Here is a 24173-nt window from a genome sequence, read left to right as displayed (position 1 = left end):
TCCCATGGGTCACTGTTCGCCCAAGAACACCCAGTACATTCGGGATACACTCCCATGGGTCACTGTTCGCCCAAGAACACCCAGTACATTCGGGATACACTCCCATGGGTAACTGTTCGCCCAAGAACACCCAGTACATTCGGGATACACTCCCATGGGTAACTGTTCGCCCAAGAACACCCAGTACATTCGGGATACCCTCCCCCGGGTAAACTGTTCTCCCTTGAACACCCGATATACCCTTACTCGACCATCAGTGTCAACGAACGTTCATAGTGTCGGTCGTTCGGCCTCAAAGCGTTCGTCATTTGGTTTCACTGCTCGACCATCAGTGTCAACGAACGTTCAGTGTCGGTCGCTCATCCTCAAAGCGTTCGTCATTTGGTTTCACTGCTCGACCATTAGTGTCAACGAACTTTCATAGTGTCGACTGTTCGGCCTCAAAAGCGTTCGTCAGTTGGTTTCAACCGCTCGACAACCCATATGTGCAAGCATTCACACAGTCAACCGTTCGGCCTTGCCCTTTGGATTCGATCGCTCGACAATCAATGTAGACGAGCGTTCAAACAATCGGCCTTTCGGCCTCGCCCATTGGATTCGAACGCTCGACAATCAATGAATACGAGCGTTCAAACAGTCGACCGCTCGGCCTCGCCCTTTATATTCGAACGCTCGACAATCAATGTGTACGAGCGTTCAATCGACCGTTCGACCTCGCCCTTTGGATTCGAACGCTCGACAAATGCGAGCGTTCAAAAAGTCGACCGCTCGGCCTCGCCCTTTATCAATGAATACGAACGTTCAAACCGTCGTCCGGCCTCCCTTCGGTTTCTACCGCTCGGCCATACATATCCTCACGTTCGGCCTCACTCATTCTAGCTTTTTGTCGTTAATCTCCACCTCTTCTTGATCCCTCAAACTCCACTGCTCGTTCATCCTTGATTTAAAACGTTCAATTCACACATGAACGACAACCAGAAACACGCTCCCCAACACAGCGAATACAGCTTCCATCAAACTCATAAGTCTTATAATTACCACGTCCGTAAAACGGAACGGTTAACTCAGACTTGGGGGGCATGTTATGTAGTAAGATATTTTATCTTAAATATTATATTTATTACATAAAATATCTTAGATATTTTAGACGGTTGGTTACTTAACCACATTTTTAGGTAAGGTGGTTATTTTTATTTTGGCTTATAAATACAATGACAGGGTCAAAGTCCAGGTACGTTCTCTTTATGTCTAGAGACTCTAAATAATATTTCAGAGCAGTATCATAATCACTCTCTTGAGAGCTGAGGCTCCATAACTCACATTTGACTTGAGCGTCGGAGTATCTTTGCAGATACCTCACACCGGAAAATATCTACACCGAAACACTAACTATTACACCTACCACTAGATTTCATGAGATCCTAATTAAATATATTTTTGTACGTCCTAATTCCGTTTTAAATTACTTTAATTTTATGTGAATAATTAAATAAATCATTTTAAATGACAATAAAAATATGATTGTCTTCTTCTAATAATATCCATTGAAATATGTAAGGTCCTCGAAAACTGTGTGGGCTGTGGGGCATTATTTTCTGAGGCAGCCAGGCCCAAAGGGCCAAAGGCACCATGACCTTAAAAGGGGTTCCTTCATTCTCCAACTCTGAACTCATTTTCCAGTTATTCTTTCTCTCTCTAAACTCAGTTCCATTCTCCTCTTCTTGCTCTGACTTCTCTCTACTTTTTCACCACTTTCTACCGTTTAAATTTCAAATAGGTGGTATTCTTTCACTCACAGAGTTGAGGGCTTCCATTCTATCCGATTAGATTTTCATTTGGACGGATAAGTCAAATTCTCCACTCTTCTTGATATTAGGGCATGCAACTTTACTGGATTGCATGGAGCTCATTTTGATCCTCTGTCTATTATAGCTCTAAGAGCTGTTTTCCATCACCAATTAGGTGGTTGTAGGTCACTGTTTGGATTTTCGTTGAGAAGGCACTGTTAGGGCATTTTAGTTGGTTGTATTGTTTGACTTCCAGGTAAGGGGAGCTAGTTACAATTTTAGATGATGTATGATATGCTTGTCTGATTTATTTTGCTTTTTACTGTTTTGTTGTTTTGGTGATGAACATGTTTAAATTGTGTTGGTTGAAAATGAAGAAATTTTGTGATCATGCTATACTGATGTTGATATGAACTGTGAATTGGATTATTAGGAACTGGTATTGATACAATGCTGTGGTAATTTTGAATGCTTAGAAGAAATGAATTCTGTTAAATAATTTATTAGGAAATAACCATGTGAATCATTGAAGTTTATAACCTATGAAGAGAACTAAGGTAGTCAAAATCTGAATTTTGTATTTCAAGCTGTTAGGGTCAGTTTAGATAACTTGGGTAAGTTAATTGTGACTCATTAGGAGTGTTAAAAGTGTTAAAAATAATTTATAAGTGGTAGATTCAGAATTGAGTACCTAGGTTGATGAAATTGAGGGTTTAGAGTTTAAATCAACATTAAATCACTAGATAATAAGATTAGAAAGTATTAGAATCAGTTATACAAGTTTATTTCGTCATATGGGTTAAGTTTGGAGTGTTAGAAACTCATTAAAGTGTCTAAGATGAATCAAAACCAGAAAAATCACGTTGCTGTCAAAAACTGATAAGAATAATCGATTATCTCACTTGATAATCGATTATTTTAGTTAGAGAGTTGTATCCTCTTCAAAGCTCTCGCAAATAATCGATTATCACATATGATAATCGATTATTGTCGTCGGAAAATCATCCAGGATAGTTTTTGGTGGTTTTCGGGGTTCCGGATATCATTTTTTGACGTTCTTTAGGTCGTTTTAAGGGTTTTGGGCCTTTTCGGAACTGTTGGTGATAGTTTCAAAGTTATTTTCCTGGTCTAAGTATCAGTTTAAGGGGTTTTGTGTTATTTAGTGGGTCTTCTTGGACTGTTATTGTCTGTTAATGTACATGGAATGGTTTCATGTGATTTTTGATGACTTATTAAGTTGTTTGTGGTCTTTTGAAGTATAATTAGTATTATATCTATGTTTGTATGCAATGTAAAAGTGAAAGTATGTGTATTGTATGTGAATTATAGTTTGGAAGTATGTATGAAACAAAGTTGTGATTGGCGTAAGTGTAACAGTATGATTGATGGACATAATTCCATGGATCTCAAAGGGAGGTCACATGGTGGTGCCCTATGTTATGGACGTAATTCCATGGATCTCAAAGGGAGGTTACATGGTGGTGCCCTATGTTATTGGACGTAATTCCATGATCTTCAATGAGAAGATTCATCGTGGTGCCCTGAATGTTTAGAATGATTTGCATGGTAGCTCAGTCTTGGGGGTTTTCCTGACGCTCCAATGGTCTTTCATTCTCAAGTAGAGAGGATTGATCCATGTGGTGAGGAGTAGCAGGAGGTCCTAGTCTTGGGTGCTTCTAGTATGACCCAAGGTGAGTGATAACGGACTAACCTCGTGAGTGTGGTAGGGTGAAACCCATTGACAATGGCTTTGCAAAGCAGTAGAGGCCACCACGAGTGCATAACCCGCCATAGCTCGGCAATCATTCTAGTCCGAACAAGTCAAGTTTAAGTGTAACAAGTCAAGTTTGTATGGTATAGTATCTGTATTTAACTGTCTATTGTGTATGATTGCTATAACATGACTTTTATATCTAGCTCACCCTTGCTTGTGTGTTTGTGTTTGCTTGGGTATGCTTTCTTTTGCAATGATCATCCATTTGGATGTGAGCAGAGGCGGATGAGGTGCCTCTGGAGAAGGCTTTGGAGGAAGACGATGTTGCTGCTTAGTCTCCTTAGAGTTCTATAATTGTTTTTTTTTTTGGTATTTGGAATTACTATTCAGTTGTTATGAATCCACCTGTGATTCCTACCCTTTTGAAATACTCCATTTGCTTAAGTTTTAAATTCTGCCTCGTTTTGGGATGACTGTAAGCTTAACTTTATTTAGAGTCTACTCTAACTGTTCTCTCTTATATAAATGTGAACTTACTATGTTATATGTTCATATATATAATCTGGATGTTACAAAATATATATTCATACAAATAAAAATTTTCAAATTTATTAATTTTATTTGAAATTTTAAAATTTATAACAATGATCATGTACTATTAATAATTATATATATAGAGATTGGATTTAGATATGTGCGAAATATGATTAATAATTATATAGGATGTTTTTGGCATGTACTTCAAAGGTTTCACTCTACGCCTCCAGTTTTCAAAAATTCCCTCATAATTTGTGAGGTTGTTGTGTATTAAAAAATTTTAATAAAAGAAATTCAGTGATGTTGAATGAATGAGCGTTGAATATATATATACTCTAGTTTTCACTCTTGTTCGCTTCTTCCTCTCCTTTCTTCCTCATTTCATTTCTTCACTCTAGTTTTGAAAGTTTGTTCATATTCGAGGTAGCTAAAGTGCTAGTGTTGTGTTGATGGTTGCCATAGAGAGTATTTTTCTAAAATTATTGCATCAAACAGGTACATGAATTTATAATAAACTTTTCATTTTAAATGTGAAAATCCAATCGGGTATTAAAATTCAAATTTTTCTTTATCAGATTTTGATACGCGATGAAATGCGAATTAGATGTCAACCTCCGAATAAAAACAAATTGAATTTGAAAAAAAAATTTACATCACATATCATATATGAAAATTCGAAAGAAACAAAATCAATTTGAAAATCGATTTTCCCTCTATCAAATATCAAAATCAAAATCAAAATCAAAATCAAAATCCGATTTTGTGCATGTCGGATCTCCATATCCAATTTTGTCCCTCTCGAATTTTAAAATATGTTGTATGATTCACACCACTAATCTACTCAGTATGTATAATATTATATAAATTTAGCATAAATTATCACAAAAAAAACCCTAGCCTTATGCTAAGTTTAAATTTCGTGATCATTCCTAATTTATATATTATTATTTTGGTGTTTTAATTTTTTAAGTTTATTACATTATTTTATTGATTTTATAATTTAATTTTAAATATTTAATTTATTTTCTATTAGTTTTTCATTTTCTTAAAGTTTTTTTTATAAAATAAATTGTATGACTTTTTTAAATTTATTAAAATAAAATTAATATGTAAAATTGATATGAAAATTTTAATTAACTTTTTAGGTAGTTTTAAATAAATATTAAATATTAAAAAAATCAAACTTAAATTCTATAAAATTATAAAAAATTTAAATAAATATTAATTACAAACAATTAATTTTAACTCAAAATAAATTTAATTAATTAAAATATTTATATAATTATAAAATTCTAATATTTCATTAAAAAAAGTTAAAAAAATATCAAAATTACAGAAAAATAAAAAAATATAAAACAAATAAAATATTAAATAATTCAAAACAAAAAATTTAATTAATTTAATTAATTTAATTAATTCATTAATATATTATTACAAATAAAAACTATAAATTCTGTAAAATTTAAAAAATTTAAAATAAATATTAATATTCACAAACTAAATTATTTAATTCAAAATAAATATAATTAATTAAAATATTTATATAAATAGTTAATTAATTGAAATAAAACAATTTAATTAAAATAAAAAGGAAAAAACTAGAAAAGAAAGAAGAGAGAAATTAAAATCCTTAGATAAACAACAATTTTTGAGGAAAGAGAAAGTTGTTAAAAGATGATTAAAAGAATCTGGTCAAAGATTCTTCTCTTTTTATTAAAAATTAATAACCTTTTAATTGAAGATAGAAATGTATCTTTTTAAATATTTGGAGGTGCAGGATGAAACTCTCTAATTTAGGTAGTACCATAAAGTAATTCTGGTCGATCCAGCACCAGCAAAGTTTGGGCTTGTAAGAAATGGTCCAAAGGATTCGGATCTAATTAATTCTGAGCCTATTCTTTTTCCAACCTTTTTTATATAAATAAATAAATAAATAAATAAATATATATATATATATATATATATATATATATATATATATATATATATATATAATTTGGAACTACGGTTAAAATTAGAGAAATCACATAATTATTGAAAAGGGTGTGAGCTTTGGATATAAGGACATACCCAAACTTGCATTAATACAAAAGAATATTTATGTAAGTTCATCCTTTAAACGAATTAAACAACATATAATATTTTATAAAAACACATTTTAGAAATATAAAATTCGATGTAATTATAACATATAAGTCCATTATTATTGTGCTAATAAATTGAGTACACATGATATTTAATAAATACAATGTTTAATATTATTGAATTATTAATTTTACTTATAATGTTTATAAACATATTAAATTAAATTTGTTGTAATTGCTATAGAAGTTAATACTTTTTCCTTATATATATATATATATATATATATATATATATATATATATATATATATATATATATATATATATATATATATATATTAAAAATTATATTATTTTATCATTTTGAAAAGAAAAAATATTTTAAAATAGGAAAGTTAAATTATGCATGAATAGTTTTCTATTGAAATTCAAAAACCATTTTTCTACATAAGAAGTTAATTGAAGACATCCTTTTAACACATGCTATTTCTTTAGATTTTAAAGTGAGATCAATTAACGGTGAATAGTACATGACTTTAAGATTAAAAACTTTAGACAAAATTAAATTAGTTTTAATAACATATTACAATTATTATTTAAACTTCTTTAATATAAATATATAATATATGAAGTGGCATTAATACGAAAGTTATTCACATAAATTAGTAATGGTTAGAGATCAATCGAACTAGCCTTTCAATCCGATTCTCACAACAACAACAAGTTCTTGTATTTCTTTTCTTCTTATACCAAACACTATTTTTTTATTTTATGAAAAACAGTAAATAATTTTTATAAAACCTACTCTATTTAAAAAATTGAGTAACTAACTACATATCTTTTTATCACCTTCTGTTATCTTTTATTTGACAATTTTGTCCTTCAAAGTATATCCTTTTTGTTAATTGTTTATCAAATATACAGCTGTGTAAATTTTTACTTCAAAGTATAAGATTTCTAAATATAGCTGTGTAAACTGTTTATCAAATATGATAAATATTTAATTTCTTCACTTAAAACAATGTAAACGTATATTTTTTAATTTTGAAATTATTTTTTAGAATTATCTATTTTCTGAAGTTATGTTAATATACAGACGGCGCCGCATATTTATTTATGTCAGTTCGAAATATTACGTTGTTTTGAGAAAGTAGAGAATAACGGCACTTTGCAAAGGCTGTTTACGAAAACAACTAGTTCGTTTTGTTGTTTTTGTTCTGTCGGCACTTATGATCCAAATCCGTGGGATGAAGCATGCCACCCGAATCTTCTTTATGCTCCAACTCATAAATATTTATTATTTAAATTTTAATAATACAAAAAATATTTACTTTTTTATTCTCATTCATGTATATATATATATATATATATATATATATATATATATATATATATATATATATATATATAATATTTATATTCACCCTATACCAAATATTTCTAGATCCGTCACAAAGAGGTCAAGTGGGACGTATTTTGTGTTGACCTTGATTAACTTTTCTAAATATGGGTCAATTTTATTATTTTAAAAAATATATAGGATTAAAAATCACAACTAATAATGGTTGGGTGAGTTTATGATAATTTTTAAAAGAATAAAAATTTATCACTATTTATTTTTTATCTACAAGACTTAAACTTAATTCTTATTTAAAAATATCTCTTTATTAGTTAAATCAACAGAAGTTTATATACTTGCGGTATTAAAAGATAAGTTTTGTTCCTAAATTTGAAGATCCAAATATTAAATTGTTATTTTTGAAAATTTTATTTAAATTTTTAATATGTTAAATGAGTAATTGGTAAGGAAATATCAGAAATTTAGTTTTCTAATGTTCGTTTGTCTTTTTCGTTTTCCCTGTTTTCTGATTTCCTCCATTTTTGACTCTGCCAAAGGTTTTCGGCTCAAATACAAGCGAAACGGTAACATACGGATTTTGAGCTTAAGTTTGGCTGCAATCAAAACCAGAAGAATAATTATAGTATATTCTTCATCTTATTTAGAAATCAATATTATTTTCCAACTAAATTGTAATATTCCTTTTTTTTTTCTACCACGTTTTATTCCTGTAATTTTGTTTCAATGGAAGTCTTTAACATGCTCATTTAAAGTACTAAATATTAAAAAACAAGTTAACTGACTAAAATATAAAAATAAAAATCAGAGCGTGGGACTAAAATTGGATTGTTTTAAATATAATTATTATAATTAAATAGTAACAAGTGACACAAACACTAATAAGTCATATCGATTACGATGACAAAACACTAATCTATTTTAGGCTCATTCATTTTTGTTAGTAAAAAATAAATACAGTTAGACTAGTTCGGAACTAAAAAAACATATCAGAATTCGTCCTATTACAAGATGAGATGGTGTGTTGATTTCCTACTCTCTTTTTTTCTTTCTTTTTTAATTTTTTTAGATCTTTTATTTTTAAAATTTGTTCATGTATATACTTATAAATAAAATATTAAAAATATATTTAATCAATATAAATATTTTTAAAAATTTTAATTGATTAATTAATAATTTTAATTAGATAGCCGTAACGTAATAATAACATGAGAAACTGATTAATAAATAATAGAAAAAAGAAATGGTTGGTGTGAAGAATCCTAGGGTGAAATTCACTACAGTACAAAACTTGGTATCGAAATACATTCACTGACCGAGTTTCCGAGACTTGGTGCAAAACACTTGGAGCGCACCTTGTTTTGGTTTCACCTGTGGTTTCATAGATATATTTAAGGATCCTTCTCTTCTCATACCAGGTTCAACAAACAAAAACCAAACCAGAGCAATTTCAGGTTGTCTCATTCCATTTAAGAATCACCATGAGTGCATCAACCAAAGCATGGGTGGTGGCTTCAAGCATTGGAGCAGTGGAAGCCTTGAAAGATCAACTTGGTGTTTGCAGATGGAACTTTGCTCTCAGGTCATTGCAGCAACATGCCAAGAACAACATCAGATCCTATGGTAAAGCCACGAAATTCTCCTCTGCTGCATCTTCTGCTTCGGTTCCCACTAAGATCAAGAGAACCAAAGAAGACTCCATGAACAAAGTCATGGAATTCAATTGCTGGGGTCCCACTACTACCAGATTCTAGATCTGCATAGTTCAATCCCTTTATGCATCATTCTGTATCTACTTTCAACCTTCTTCTTCTCCTCCTCTCCAGAAACTACTTACCTCATTCATCCAATCGTAGCTACTAAAATGGATACCAAGAAAAAATTAGCTGTATTTTCTACTACCCTATGGCTAGAGGATCCTGGATTCGTGTTAAAGTTTGTAACTTTTTTGTAGTTTACCCAGAAATATTTCCCAATAGACGCCAGACTAATCTGAATCATCTACCTTCTTACTATCTCATAAAGGCACCTTCTACAATTATTATAATATATGAACATTTTGAAGAGACAACTGAATATTTATAAAATAAAAATATATTTTAAAATTCAAAATGTAATTTTATATCGAAACTTTTCTTAACTTTATTTTTCTTGTTATTTGTTTTTAAAATTTGTCCTTATTGTTTTATGACATTGCTCGTAAAGTATTTAGCTTTTTAGTGTTTGTATTAATAGGTAGATTTTTTTTTAATACCAATTTTAGTTTCTAATTTTGTTACATTTGTTTAGAGATCCTTCTATTTTTGAATTGTTCAGAGTGATCATATGTTTTGTGATACTATGTTTTGTAAAGATAGTTTAAAACTGTGTAATATCCACTTTAGTCAATAGTGAATGACCTGTCCAGTTATTCATTACGTGGCAAACTCAGGTCAATTGACATGTAAATGTTAAAACTTAAAGTTATTGACGTGGAAAAGTTAAAGTTAAGGTTAAAACAAATTACAATTAAAACATCCCAAAAACACAAAATCACATATTTCAAAAACTCCAAAAGTGCAAGATAGAATACAATTACAAATAATCCCAAAATGTGAAATCAGAAAACAAAACCCTAATTCAAAAACCCTAACCCCAAATCGCATTAACAATCTGGAGAGGAGAAACAAGACATAATAAATTTCTAAATCAGAACTGTCAATCCCAACCGAAAACCTTAAAATCCCCAAATCACAAGATCACAAAGAATTTCAACCATTGTGTCACCAATCTGTAGAGAAAATAAAACAAAAACTCAATCCAAGAAAGGAAATCCAACATCGCGAGATCGAAATCCCAAAAATATAACTCTAATTTGGAACTATAATACGAACAGAACCATAACAAAACCAGAACAAGAAGAAGGAAAAAAAAATGTTTCTTGCAATACCAATCCAGAAAAAGGAGAGAAAGGAGGATGGTGTCTCCTTGTATAACAAGGAACTCACGCTCGTGAATTTGTTAAAAAAAAAAAAGTTCCAAAAATAAAAGTCAATAATTTTTAAAAATCTAATTAAAATAAAAGATAAATTAACCTTTTATTTAAACTGACAAAAGAAAAATTAATTAGATAACAAAAATTATTATATAATAAAATTTGGACAAGTCATTTATTCACTGTTGATTAAGTTAAACATTATGTCACCGTGAGATAAAAAAAACCAAAATTAATATTAATCTGATTTTTTTTTTATAATTATTAGTGAGAGACGGATTCAAAATGAATATAGTATTGTATGAATTAAGAAAATACAATTATATTTCTTTTAGAGATACGTATTTAAATTATATACATTACGATTACATTAGTAAGACATCGTAAAATTTTATAATTTCACATACTGAAAAGATATTTTTATATATTTAAATGAAAATTATAAAATATTTTTTTTCTTAAAGAATGGTGGCAACAATTCTAGATTAAGAAAACTAAAATATATTTTTTTTCTGTAGAATATATCTTTGGAAAAATGAAAAGAAAATGAAAACAGTTATATATTATAAAAACTAAAATAATATTTTATTTATGATGTATTATGCCCTTAGATTGTTAAGTGAAGTGTTGTGTAAATTGCTATTTCATTTCAAAATATACAACTATATAATATTTTTTAAACATGATGTATTATGCCCTTAGATAGTTTAATATTTTTTTACTTAAATTACAGAGTTTAAACACAAGTACAATTAAAAATATGTTTTATGACAAAAGTAAAAATAGTTCCATTGTCACCGTATTTTATTTTAAAGTTAACGACGAAATCGCTGTAAAAGAATTATGCCATAAGTTCCAAGATTATCAATACTAAATTATTACATTCTTTAAATGAAAGTGCCGGGAAAGATCCAAAAGAAAATAACTCATAAATGTACGAAACTCAATTAGAAACTCTAAAAATGTAAAAGATTATTTAATACATTATAAATAACTTAAAATATATTGATTTACAGAAATATATATATATATATATATATATATATATATTTCTTTTTTTGACGTCTACTTTCTTCGAAAGAATCGAAGAAAAGGTAGAACCACGGATTCTTTCCCGCACGTTGTGTAATGTAACTTATGAATAAGCGTTTCATATTTTTATTGTTATTTAAGACAAACAGCGACTTACCATGAATCTTTTAGGAGACAAGACAAAGTGTGGATTTTTTTAAGTGGTAGGATTCAGCTGAAAACAGGGGGCACAGCGCCCCTGGTTTTGCTTTTCTCCAATTCCTTCCACCCCGATTAAGCCTGTGGTTTGGCATTAACCACCTTCCTGAAAATCACTCAATCACCCACATATATATAGAAACAAACAACCCACTCAATCAACACATCCAAAAAGCACATACCAATTTTTCATCAAAAAGCCATAGCAGTTATCATGAGTGCAGCAACCAGAGCTTGGATTGTTGCATCCAGCATTGGGGCAGTGGAGGCCTTGAAGGATCAACTGGGGGTGTGCAGGTGGAATTATGCCTTGAGATCACTCCAGCAGCATGCCAAGAGCAACATCGGATCATTCACTCAGACCAAGAGCTTGTCCTCTGCAACTTCTGCTGCTGTTGCCCACAAGGTCAATAGGACCGAGGAATCCATGGGGAAAGTCATGGACTTGGGTTGTTGGGGTCCCAATACTATAAGGTTCTAGAGTGGAAAGTGAATGCCACACCTGCATTGTGCTACGAGTTTCATCCTATACTGCATTGTAGCCTTTCTGATGTCATTCTGTTATATGCTCTCTTTGATTCATACAAAATTTTGTCTATGAAATGGTGTACATATATGATATCCTATGAAATGAAAATTGAGATCTAATTTTCAGCTTCTATGTGCTTTGTTTCCATTTTATATTATGTGGGTATATGGATCTGTGAATTTTTTACAGAGGGCAAATCATAGAACATCAATGTCCTAATCGTGGAAAGTTAGAGAGAGGAATCGACCTGATCTGTGTTCTGATTCGCGCTTGTGCTTAAGTAATTGGAAACAATCAGAAAAAAAGCGACAGTAGAGAGGGTCCTTTTTATCAACAATGTTTTCATGTTATTTTCATGTTAATTTGGTCAAATTACTGCCTTCCGCTTAAAATAAACCATGGATGGCAATAACTAAGAAAAATCTAATCAGATCAGTCAATCTAATTCACCTTGTTTGCTGTCTTTAATTCAAAAGAGGATGTTTTGGATGGAGTGAGTAAAATTTAGAAAAGTCTGTTATTCCCTAAGCTAAAGACTTATCAATGAAAGAAAAACAATTTAGTTTCACTTTATTCACAGAGATATGGCTATGATGTCAAACTATGCTATGTGATAATAACATGGAACTCAATACAAGATGGTAAACACTTACATTAACATTGGACATGAGTCTGTATAATCATTTGACTCTACAGTTGTCTTAAAAGTCTTCTCTCTAAGGGTTTGAGAAATTAGCTAGTGTAATCAATTCATCATACCCAGTCATCATATTCCCAATATTTACATTTCAATCAACAAATTTTCAATTAGATTTCATTTCAGTTACCCAACCCAGTCATTATACTTCCAATATATACATATCAATATAGAGTAAGGCCAGAGTTAGAAAGAATCGTACAAAATCTGAACTGGGGTGGCGGTCTCTGGGAACCTCGCAAGTTTTGGACATTTAAAGATTCTAAAGTTTTTGAGAGACTCGCACTCCATTTGTGCACTACTTATGCTTTTGAGTTCTGGTAGGTGCTTCAATGATAATGACACTAACTTTGAATGTGTGACTACAATAGTATCTCTGTTAGTCACATAAGATTTTTTACCACCAAAGCTTTCATAATCTATTCCATCAACTGAGATTATTTCTTCCATTGATTTGCAGTTATGAACAGTTATCTCTTCTAAGTTCGGTAGATAAGCTAGCAATCTAGGTGTGAGAAGCTTCTTGATAAGGGGACAACGGTAGATGAAAAAGTACTTCAGACAAGTAAAAGCTCTTCCTGGTGGAAAGGTTTGAGCTGCAACTTCACCTTCCTTACATAGACCATGCAAATTTTTTAGGCTATAGAGTTCCAATGATTCTAAGCTGTGGAGAGAGGTGCAACATGAGGAAGAGCAAGATAAAGAAAACATGTACTCTGGTCCATCACAGTCTGCAATCTCACAGCGCTTTAAAGAGGTGGCATTTTTCAATGACATAACATCACATAAGCTCCGAATGTCATGACATCTTTCAACCTTCAAGCGTTGAATGTCCAAAGGGAGCATAAGGGGTGATTCTCCTGTTCTGATTTTGCAATTTGAAATTATCACATCCTTCCTAAAGCAAACCTCGGCAAAACAACACCACGGAGAGTTACCTAGAGACTCTTCAGTGTCTAACAGAAGAAGGTAACTTCTAGGTCCATATATGTTCATTGTTTTCACATAGGAATTGAAATGGTGCATGTTGTACAAGTTAGCTGCAAAAGTTTCCAACTTTCTCAGGCATGATGTATACTCTACTTTCACTTTTATCTTTCTTGACCACCAGTGGAGAATAAGAAATTGGAGACTAGTCAATTTTGCTACTTCTTTTCCTGATGATACCAAGTCTTTTGCATAAAGATTAAGCCATTTTAGGTTTACTAACATTTCCAAACCTTGAGGCATTTCTGTGATTGCAGTAAAAGATAGGTCCAACCTTAGTAAGGCCTGAAGCTTTGCCAGTGAAGGCATGTGCTTCAATCGCTTACAAGATGTTAGTAACAAAGCAGTGAGGGTACTCAAGTCAGACACAGATTTTGGCAAAACCTCAATATCTGTGAAAGACAAATCAAGAACTTCAAGAGCTGCCATGTGAACAAAAAACGAATCAGAGATCCTTGTCAAGGATTCATTGTGCTTCAAAATCAAGGTTCTAAGTTTAGGACACCTAGGTGATATCTCTGTTGGAATTTCATGTATCCAATTACACATCAAGGAAACCTTCTCTAGGTCCTCACTCCATTCTACTTCATCAGGAATCTTAGTCAATTGTAATCCAGCCTTCACCAGGAAATTGTTGTTCACCTTTATAACATTAATAGCCATTGCCCTCACCAAATCATGCATTTTCACCAATTGACTACCCACATAATACCCTTCTACATTGTTCATTGGTTCCACATGTTGGCATCCCCTTTTCATCATGCTAATAGCTATATGACTGCTAGCATCCTGTAGCCCCATGCATTTCTTTCCACCAACAAAATTTTCCACTTTCCCCAGAAGACAAATGTTCTCAAGCTTATTCACTATGCTGTTCCCTTCATCAAACATGGCCTCCAAACTTTTCATTCCATTCACCAGCCCCTCATCAACAAAACTCTCTATCAAAACATCCCTGTCTATTTCAAAATCTTCAGGATACAATGCACAGCATAAGAAGCACTGCTGTACCATTTTATCATTCAAGTGATCATAGCTAAATCTCAACACCCGGAGCACCTCCATTTCCATTTCCTCGTGCTTTGCTTCTGTGTTTCTTAGTTCTTCCAGTGCGTGCCGCCACTCACAAATCTCTTCCACTCCCCTCATGCTCCTAGCCAATGTAATAATTGCAAGGGGTAAACCAGCACATTTCTTTGCAACAGATCTTGCAACCTGTTTTACTTCTGGAGAAAGAGTTGTCTGTTGTCCAAGGTTGTCTACAAATAAGGTCCATGCTTCTTCCATCGAAAGAGGCTCCACTTTGACACTGTTTTTACAATTCATCCTTCGACACACATCTAAGGAACGACTTGTCAAAACCAGTTTTAGCCCATCTGCTCGCACAGGAATTCCCACCCTCTCTAGAGGAAAATGGTTCCACACATCATCTAGAAAAAGAACACATCTTTTCCTTCTCACCAAGGCCCGTGATAATCTTGCTGCTCTCTTCCTTTCATCACTTTCTTTGGAAATATCTATCCCAACTATTTTTGCCACATCGCACTGCAATTTATGAATGCTAAATGACTTTGAGATAGTCACCCAAAACACACTTTCAAAGTTGGTGACTGCCGTTAAAAGCATATTATGTATGTGCGTTAGCACACTTGTTTTTCCCACTCCTCCCATGCCATACACACCAATCATCAACACACCATCGTTCATCAACCAGTCCCATATCTTACAAACATTTTTCTGAAACATTGCACCTGCTAATTCTGTTGTCAACAATGCACATCCTCTTGATTCCTGTGCACTGCCCACAATTCCTTCAGGGAACCTACCACGCTCCACGAGATCTGTAACTTGTCCTGTTAATTTCCTTACTTGTACAATTAGCTTTAGATGCCTAAACATTCCACAATCTCTCAATTCCTGAACCATGCCATGCACTTCAGTTTTCTTTCTTTTAACATTTCTCAACCAATTTTCAACTTCTCGTTTCCTTTTCTTTCCATGCTCTAGCTCTTCAGTTTCTAGCTCTTTGTTTATGTCATGTTCCAGGCAGCATAGCTCTTCTAGTTTCATCTCGAGCATCTGTACATTGTCATTGAAGCCGTTGAATCTGCTGAGAATATCCAAGATTAGAGAATATATTTCACTGGTTTTCACCAAGCCTTCTACGATTCTAGTGGCCATAACATGCTCCTGCCGCAAACAGAAACAGAAAAGGAAGGGGAAAAAAATCAAGCAGTTGGTAGCCATAGAAAGTTGTAAAAGGAAAATAAGAAAAAGATAATAAAAATGTTCTAATTCGAAGGCTATTCATTCAGGAAACCAACTACTGCTATGCAAAAACAATGTTTATAAATTGTAATGGTTGAATTCTGAAGTCTGCCGAGTGCGCTTGTAGAATACCATTTATCTTCCAGATTTAAGGAAACTCGTTGAATTTATTAATTAACAAGTTCATGTTCCTTGTTTCTGCTAATTTCTCTTGAAAGGAACTATGTCTGGTATAAGATTATTCATGTAACATCATATAAGGGTATGATCTCTTGACAAAACTGAATTATGGAGAACCAAAAAAGCATGCTATCATATTTCAAGGCAAAACATTCGAATAACCATCATGCCAACAAAATACAGTTGCAAAAGAAAACAAGCAACTTTTACTGGTGTGCATCCAGCAAGAAAAAAGAAACTGAATTTACTCAATTAAGGGCCAGGAATTAAAATAATTAAACAAAAAAGTGATAAACAGTGGAACTAAGAAGCTGATTTTTACCTGAATACAACAAGATTTGAATTCTTAGAAAGAATACATAGTTCAGGTAACACACAAAGAGCTTTTTGATCCAGGGATCCTTATTCTGCGAACGAATGATAACACAATGAAATATGTGCATCTGAACCAACACGACCAACCAAACATGGCGTAAGAATCATGGAAAAAATATGAGCATGCAAGAATGGTAGAATTCAGTTTTTGCCAAGAAACAGAAGAAGAAAAATTATGCCACACCACTGGTGTTCCAAAGTCTTTGCCGTGACTGCATGGTATTGTCTTTGAAAAGACAGCACGTAGAAAAAACAAGTGCTGGTAATAATCACCATTAGAGTTGTTCAAAACTAAATTAATAAAATAATAAAAGAAAATTATATTCCAGGGTGATTCCTAATCTATACGACATGAATCAAATCTATACAGACGATTAACACAGTCCGTCAAAAATTTAAAAAGTAATGAATTGGTGATTCTTTTTATATATTATTCATCTTTTTCATTTTTATTTTCACTGATATAACTGAATCAAAATCACGCGTAAACACTAGTCACCATTGACTAGACCAAGATGTTGTTTATTCTCAGTATATTGTTTAAGTTTTGTAATTCTGGAAGATTCATTCTTTCTGCAGTGAGTCAAATGTATGAAATTTTGTTCAGAGTCTTGCCGTAAGTTTTGACCCTGGTTTGATGAAAGTAATTTAATATGTTATTCTATCAATTTTGTCTGACATGGGAGAGAGTGCTACTAGTCTTGCCTAAAACTGTTTGTATTCTTCGTTTAATCAAATACTAATAATGGATAAACATATCAAAGTACCTTCTATAAAATTAGACCATTGACTACATTAGCTTAGAGATGAATTTCGCATATTCAAGTCACAATTTAAATTTGCAATAGATGTTGGATTTTGAATTTTAGAAAATATAAAAAACATGTTATATAAAAGAGTTCATGATTTATTTTATATTATATATTAAATAAATGATAAAAAGGTAAAATAAATTATATGTACATTCTAATAACAAAATAAATATAAAAAAATTTAAAAATAAAATAAATAGATAAAAAAGTAAAATAACTTCTAGACACATGTGCAGCAAAATAAATATATATAAAAAATTAAAAAATAAAATAAATAGATAAAAAAATTAAATAACTTTCATACATAACAAAAAAATAAAAATGAATAAAATAAAATTAAAAATGTAAAATAAATAAATAAATAAATTAATTTTTAAGACATTTGTCAACCAAATAAAATGAATATTAAAATAAATTTGTTAGTATTTTATTTTATTATTTTACTAAAAAACTAATTTTTAGGATATTTATCAATAAGATAAAATAAATATTAAAATATATTTGCTAATATTTTATTATTATATTATAATAGATTTGAGATAGATCAAAATTTGGTGAGATATAATTTTATAAGTTTTCTTAAAGAATTTAAAGAAAGCTCATAAAATAACAATTTCAAAAGTTACGCACAATATTAAATGTAATTCATAAAAATTCAAAGAAAAAAGACTCTAAGCTTGTGTTCGCTTCTATGGATGGTATCGTAGATAGCAAAAAGCGAAGACGAAAATGAGGTTGACGTTGTGTTCACTTTCGCCGATTTACGACGACGGAATTGAGTGGATTTGTGGGATATGTGATTTTTGTATCACTCGCATATATGAGATGATTTGCGGTAATTGTAAAGCAAATGTGATGTTTGTCCTTAGTAGATATGATAATACCAGCAGAGGCAGCAGAGAAAAAGAAGATATTCGATTCTTACATGTGATAATCGATTCCAGACAGAGTTAATATATAATAATGCACATAGTTAATCAGACATTGCTTCATACATCACGAGTATGTTATTGTGGCTGGGTAGCTTTGGCGGCTTATTTGTTCAGTAGTGCATTTTCTTCACTTTGACAGGCCAACTTTGTTGCTTTGGCAGGTTAGCAATGCAAAGATTCGATTCTCTGCTTCTCTGGTTTGACACAACTACACAAAAGCCTTCACAGCCAACACAGGAAAGATTCCTGGCAATACAGTGTTTGGTTTGAATTTCAAAACAGCCTTGAAAACCGTAGAAGACCGTACACCATTTATTAAAATGAGCCTTGGTTGGTGTATGTTTGGTTTGTGTGTTAAGTGCAAGTTGGTTCGTGTATTATTTGAGCTGAATATATCTCTAGTGGATTTGTCCTTCATTATTCATGAGTTGTTGATTGTGGTTGAGAAGTGTCCGTTGTTGTGTGCTGAGTGCATTGAAGAGCGGAGGTGCATCAGATTCATCAGGTTAGTAAATGTAGTTGTAAGGTATGTTAAATATTTTCAGGTTGGAGGCATGGATGTAGCGTTTTCATATAGACAAGGAATGGAGAGTGGTGTTGAAGATGCGTTGAAGATGGGCAAGGAAAGGTTGAAGTAGGAAGAGGCGTTGAAGATGGAGAAGCAAAGGTTGAAGACAAAGTTCTGTATTCGGTTCCAGAAGCTGTATCCGGTTCCATTTCTCAGAAGAAAAATAATGAATGCAGTGTATTCGATTACGGGAGTGCGTATTCGGTTACGGTGTAGAGTGAGAGGAAAGTTGGGTGGTGTATTTGATTCTTCTTCGTTGTATTCGGTTCCAGCTTATTGGGTAAGCATGGTGTAGAGCTGGATTCGGTTACGGGCTGCCTTATTCGGCTCCAACAAGCTTCATCCTTCTTCGATGCTTCGTCCATTCCGTCATCTGATTGTTAACATGGTTGATGTTGCGCGTTGTGGGCGTGAAGAACCTTGATGGACATGCAGAGGTCCATGGAGCAGTGCATGTAGGAGACCGATAATTCATCCGGCCATGGGAGTGAAAGGAGTTCGGTGTATGTCATGACCCCTAATGTTTTGATTGTGTTACAGGTTTTACGAAGGATAACTGGAGGCTTGGTTTGCTGGTGAAGGTGTTGAAGACTGTCGTGGTCTCTGGTGGAGGTCTTGTCAAAGAAGACGATGGTGTGAAGGTGGTGAACGTTCATGAGTTTGTAAGGGTTTGTAACCTCACTTTCTTATTTTTATCACCATCCCCGTAAGTCTTCATCAAAATCTCCCAGACTTCCTTAACATTGGTTGTTTTGAAGATTTTGTTGAAAATCTTTGAGCTCACACATTAATAGATGAGAAACCTTGTCTTAGTGTATAATTTATGCTGCAATTTGTAACTTATTTTCTCTTCATCATTAGCCTTCAAATTCAACTCTCTCAACCTTTCCATATTAACTTTTTCAATATCTTGAAAGTCAAATATGATTTGCATCTTGATACGTCAGTCATCAAACATCTTGTCATCAAAAAATAGAAGTGGCTCTTATATCATTTCTCCAAACCCTGTCATTCCTTTTCTTGATCAAGTCTTGAAGCTTCTTGGACTTCCTTGTTTCACCCGAAACGATTGCGCTCCCAAATAACACTTCTTTTCTGAATTCACACTTTTCAAGAACATGATATTCATCCATAGTCTTTACATAGATCTTGTTAAATTCTTAATACCATATAGGATAATAAAAAAAAGAAGTAAAAGAAAAAAAACTAGAAGGCAGAGAATACATAGAAGGCAAAGAATACACTCAATGCTCAAATGTAACTCTATGTTATATTTCAAACTATTATACAAACACTTTATTTATAGGAATGAAAGAAGAAAATAGTTTTCAGTTTTTGGTTTAAAACAACATTTACACTGACAAAATCCAAAATATAATTTACATAATTCTGAATTAATTATGTATATTTTTATTATGAATTATATAATTTAAAATATAATATTATATTACAGATTATATAATTTAGAACATAATTTTTATTATGTTTTTTATTTCAAAATTTATTATGAGGTTATACAATTCAAATATAATTTTGTATTATGAATTATACAATTTAATATAATTTATATTTTAGATTATTTTTTAAATTTGCATTATGAATTTTATAGTTTAAAATATAAATTTATATTGTGAGTTATACAATCCAAAACATTTACATATTATAACATTTTAAAAGAATATGGAGCTAGAAGAAAACGTAGGAGTACAAGAAAAAACTTCTAAAATAATGAACTTATAAAAATCAAAGACTTTTTTTCTTCCTGCACTTTTTTCCGTATTCCCCAATTAAAATAGATATTTTACCTTGCATAACATGATACCTGTTTTGAAGACTTTTTAGAACAAACATTCAAGAAAAGAAAAATTGGAATAGAATTTCTTAATAAGATTTCTAGAATGGAATTTCCGAAATTCATGAAATACATTTTGAAACAAACTTTCTTGAACACAATGTTTAGAATAAGTTTTTCAGTATGTATATAATCCCTAACAAGCCTTTTAGAATGAACTTTTTAGAATACATAAAATATGTTTTTGAAAGTAATTCTTTTCAACAATGCGTTCGGTCTCTTTTCTTCTTCCTTTACAGCTTCTCGCTCTCTTCTTCTTCCGTAATGATAGCACTGAAAGACAGCGACAACAACTATCATAGTAAAACAGGTATTTTAGGTTTTCTTTGTTAGAGTGGTGCAGGAAACAAAAGAAAGAAACCAAGGAGAGGGTTTGATACATCATTTTGATTTGGTTTAAACCCTTTAGTTGTCTCTATTTATGTGAGGGTTTTCCATTTTGATCCCCTTCTTATTAGAATCCCCAATTCAGTTCTTATAAGTCGTAATTTGAATTAATTGAGCCCCTGCCGTTAAATTGAGTTAACGAGGTTAAGTTTTTGCAAAGGTGAAAGGATGACTTGTTAATTTCTTTAAACGTAGGGTTAGAATTGAAATGTGGCATGGATTAGGCCTTTATACGTGGAATTATGTAAAATGTAATAATATAAAATTAGGAAATTCTGAAATAGGATTTAGGGTTCAATCAAATTGAATTTGGGATCGTCAAGGAGCTCTCAGAATTCATCCTTAAACGCCTCGACAATAAAAGCCCCGTTGTCAAACAAGGTAAGCATGCAGCTTTTAATTTATCATTGTTATTACTATTCCCTGGAATATGAATATAAAATATATTAAAATTAGATTCCGATCATTGTGTTGGTTTGCATTTTGACAGCCTTTGAGATTGATCAAGTATGCGGTTGGAAAGTGTGGTGTAGAGTTTAGAAGGGAAATGCAGAGACATTCAGTGGTAATTCGACAGTTGTTACAATACAATGGTCAATTGGATCCTCTGAAAGGCGATGCACTCAATAAGGCTATTAGAGACAGTGCTCAAGAGACTATCTCTGCTATTTTTTCTGCAGATGATAACATCAGCAAGTCACCGTCTTCGGCTTCTGCTTCCGCTGATCTCAATAGACGGATCAAAGGGTTTGGAACACCAACTATCTAGCTCCTTCTCAGGATAAGAAATCGTTTCTCAGTGAGGTTGTGGATATTGGAAGTGCAACCATTAAGCAAGGACTCAGTGCCTTCACACAGGGCCATTCTTCGCTTCCCAAATTGAATCCCAAATTCAATTTGATTGAACCCTAAATCCCATTTCAAAATTCCCTAATTTTATATTATTACATTTTACATAATTCCACGCATAAAGGCCTAATTCATGCCACGTTTAAATAAATTAACACGTCATCCTCCCACCTGTGCAAAAACTTAATCCCGTTAACTAAATTTAACGGCAGGGGCTCAATTGATTCAAATTACCACTTATAAAGACTCAATTAGAGATTCTAATAAGAAGGAGATCAAAATGAAAAAATCCAGAAAATCAAAATAGAAAAACTCCACATAGGGACAACTAAAAGACAACTAAAAGGTTAAAACTTTTTAATTTCGGAAGGCGAATTTCGGAATAGTCTAATTTTGTTACTTCGGGAATTATATACATAAATGCATGCTTGCAATCCAACCATCACAAAATAATGATTAAAAAGTTAAAAACAAAATGAATAAACAAAAGAACAAAGCAAAGGAGAAATTTAAGATCCAACCAAGAAAAGGTGGTCCCAACAAATAAAAAACAAAAGAACAAATTGGATTTACTTTTTCTTAATAACGACTAAAAGCATAATTATTATATAACATGTTTATTTTCATTGAAATTTTTAATAAAAATAAATATGAATAACTCAGAGAAGATATGGATAATAGGGGAAAATCAATATAAACGATAAACAAATTTAAAAAGAGTGTAAAACTGACTGAAATTGATCTAATGATGAAAGTTGGAATAATTCTAGTGTAAACTGGCTCAATTATATTAATGTTGTTGAAATATAATACTACAAAACATTAATTCCTCTAAAATGAATAAAGGCAATAGTGTGAGCCATAGTGACAATGGTGATCTAGAAACTTTAAAGTGTATTTATATTATTAAATAAATTTTACCCCTGGTATTCTAGTACAAAATAAATAATAATATTACCCGCGATTTATAAATACTGTCTAATTACTATGTATTATTAATTTAACTCTTAATTAATAGAAAAATATTTTAAATATGATTTAAAAAATTGTCAACAAGCTTATGCATATCAATACAAAAACATATTTTATTAAAAGTACGAAAATATATATAACCATGCAACATTGTAAAAATATAATTTTGCACTATTTGTAGATTATAGTTAAATTAAAAATTACTCCATTATCGTGTTACCCATTCTATTTCATTTGAGAAATGCAAACTATCATTTACCTGGGCTTTTTCTCTTCGGCGCACCCCACACTTTTTAAGGCACCCATAAAATTTGAAAATAACTATTTAATCCTTTGCAAGAGTGACTCTTGGATCATCTATTTGAAAATATTTTAGAATCATGAGAATATAATTTCCATAACTAGATTTTAATAACAAATTTTCAAAGCAATATTTCTGGAATGGGATTTCTAGAACAGGATTTCTGAAATGCATAAATTGCATTTTGGAAAAGGTTTATCATATAATAAATACCTTTTGAAACAAATTTTTTAGAATGAACTTTTTGAACAAATTTTCCAGAACATATAAAATGCATTCTGGAAAGAACTTTTCGAAGCAAACTTTTTTCTCTTAAACCCATTCTATAGTATGGGGTGCGTTTAGTAATTATATGTTGCAGGAAGCAAAATACAAAAAACGTTCCAAAATTGTTCATAAATTTGTGCTGGCCCAATTGATTCAAGGATTGGGAAGAACATAAATTCATGCATGCAGAAACATGCATTACAATTCAACCATCACAGAAGAATGATTAAAAAGTTAAAAACAAAATCAATGAACAAACAAAAAATAAATGAAAGAGAAATCTAAGATCTAAGACAAGGTGGGTCCCCAACAAATTAAGTGCATGATTTTCTCTGCTTTCTCCGTCTTCTTGTCATCAATATAGTTAGATTCTGTTGGAATATCACTCTTCCCTTTGTTCAAACCTTCCAACATTAACGTTGAAGCCTGTCGTTTAACTTGTTTCTCAGGCAATAACGTTCTCAATGCACTCTCTGATTTGCACATCCTCATGTTACCCTCTTTCTCACAACAA

The 24173-nt window shown here is 31.7% G+C and overlaps 3 protein-coding genes and 1 long non-coding RNA gene across 4 annotated transcripts; 3 read left to right on the top strand and 1 right to left on the bottom strand.

The window, feature by feature from the left end:
• The first annotated feature begins 8793 nt into the window (after positions 1-8793).
• On the top strand, positions 8794-9503 carry LOC148196647 (uncharacterized). The gene has a single exon (XM_088093156.1). It carries the CDS (start codon positions 8961-8963, stop codon positions 9231-9233), a length of 273 nt encoding a protein of 90 aa, XP_087949282.1. The 5' UTR covers positions 8794-8960; the 3' UTR covers positions 9234-9503.
• Positions 9504-11763: 2260 nt separating this feature from the next.
• On the top strand, positions 11764-12342 carry LOC124819446 (uncharacterized). Its single transcript, XM_047290972.2, has one exon. It carries the CDS (start codon positions 11898-11900, stop codon positions 12162-12164), a length of 267 nt encoding a protein of 88 aa, XP_047146928.2. The 5' UTR covers positions 11764-11897; the 3' UTR covers positions 12165-12342.
• Positions 12343-12823: 481 nt separating this feature from the next.
• On the bottom strand, positions 12824-16879 carry LOC124819447 (putative disease resistance protein At4g10780). Its single transcript, XM_088093133.1, has 2 exons — positions 16667-16879; positions 12824-16086 (listed from the first exon to the last, which is right to left on the bottom strand). Exon 2 carries the CDS (start codon positions 16075-16077, stop codon positions 13096-13098), a length of 2982 nt encoding a protein of 993 aa, XP_087949259.1. The 5' UTR covers positions 16078-16086; positions 16667-16879; the 3' UTR covers positions 12824-13095.
• A 1869-nt stretch (positions 16880-18748) lies between these two features.
• LOC148196646 (uncharacterized) lies at positions 18749-19851 on the top strand. The gene is made up of 2 exons (XR_015780047.1): positions 18749-18968; positions 19572-19851. It is a non-coding gene; the product is annotated as an uncharacterized LOC148196646 (long non-coding RNA).
• Positions 19852-24173: the final 4322 nt, after the last annotated feature.

The sequence above is a fragment of the Vigna umbellata genome, chromosome 6 (genome assembly GCF_029865625.1).
Source record: "Vigna umbellata cultivar VRB3 chromosome 6, Vumbellata_1.0, whole genome shotgun sequence".
NCBI lineage: Eukaryota > Viridiplantae > Streptophyta > Magnoliopsida > Fabales > Fabaceae > Vigna > Vigna umbellata.
Note: the sequence above shows the minus strand (reverse complement) of the source record. Positions and strands in the feature narration are given on the sequence as shown.

Bases quoted from the DNA above. Each gene is read 5' to 3' on its own strand.
- LOC148196647 (XM_088093156.1), top strand. From the start codon at position 8,961: ATGAGTGCATCAACCAAAGCATGGGTGGTGGCTTCAAGCATTGGAGCA.
- LOC124819446 (XM_047290972.2), top strand. From the start codon at position 11,898: ATGAGTGCAGCAACCAGAGCTTGGATTGTTGCATCCAGCATTGGGGCA.
- LOC124819447 (XM_088093133.1), bottom strand. From the start codon at position 16,077: ATGGCCACTAGAATCGTAGAAGGCTTGGTGAAAACCAGTGAAATATAT.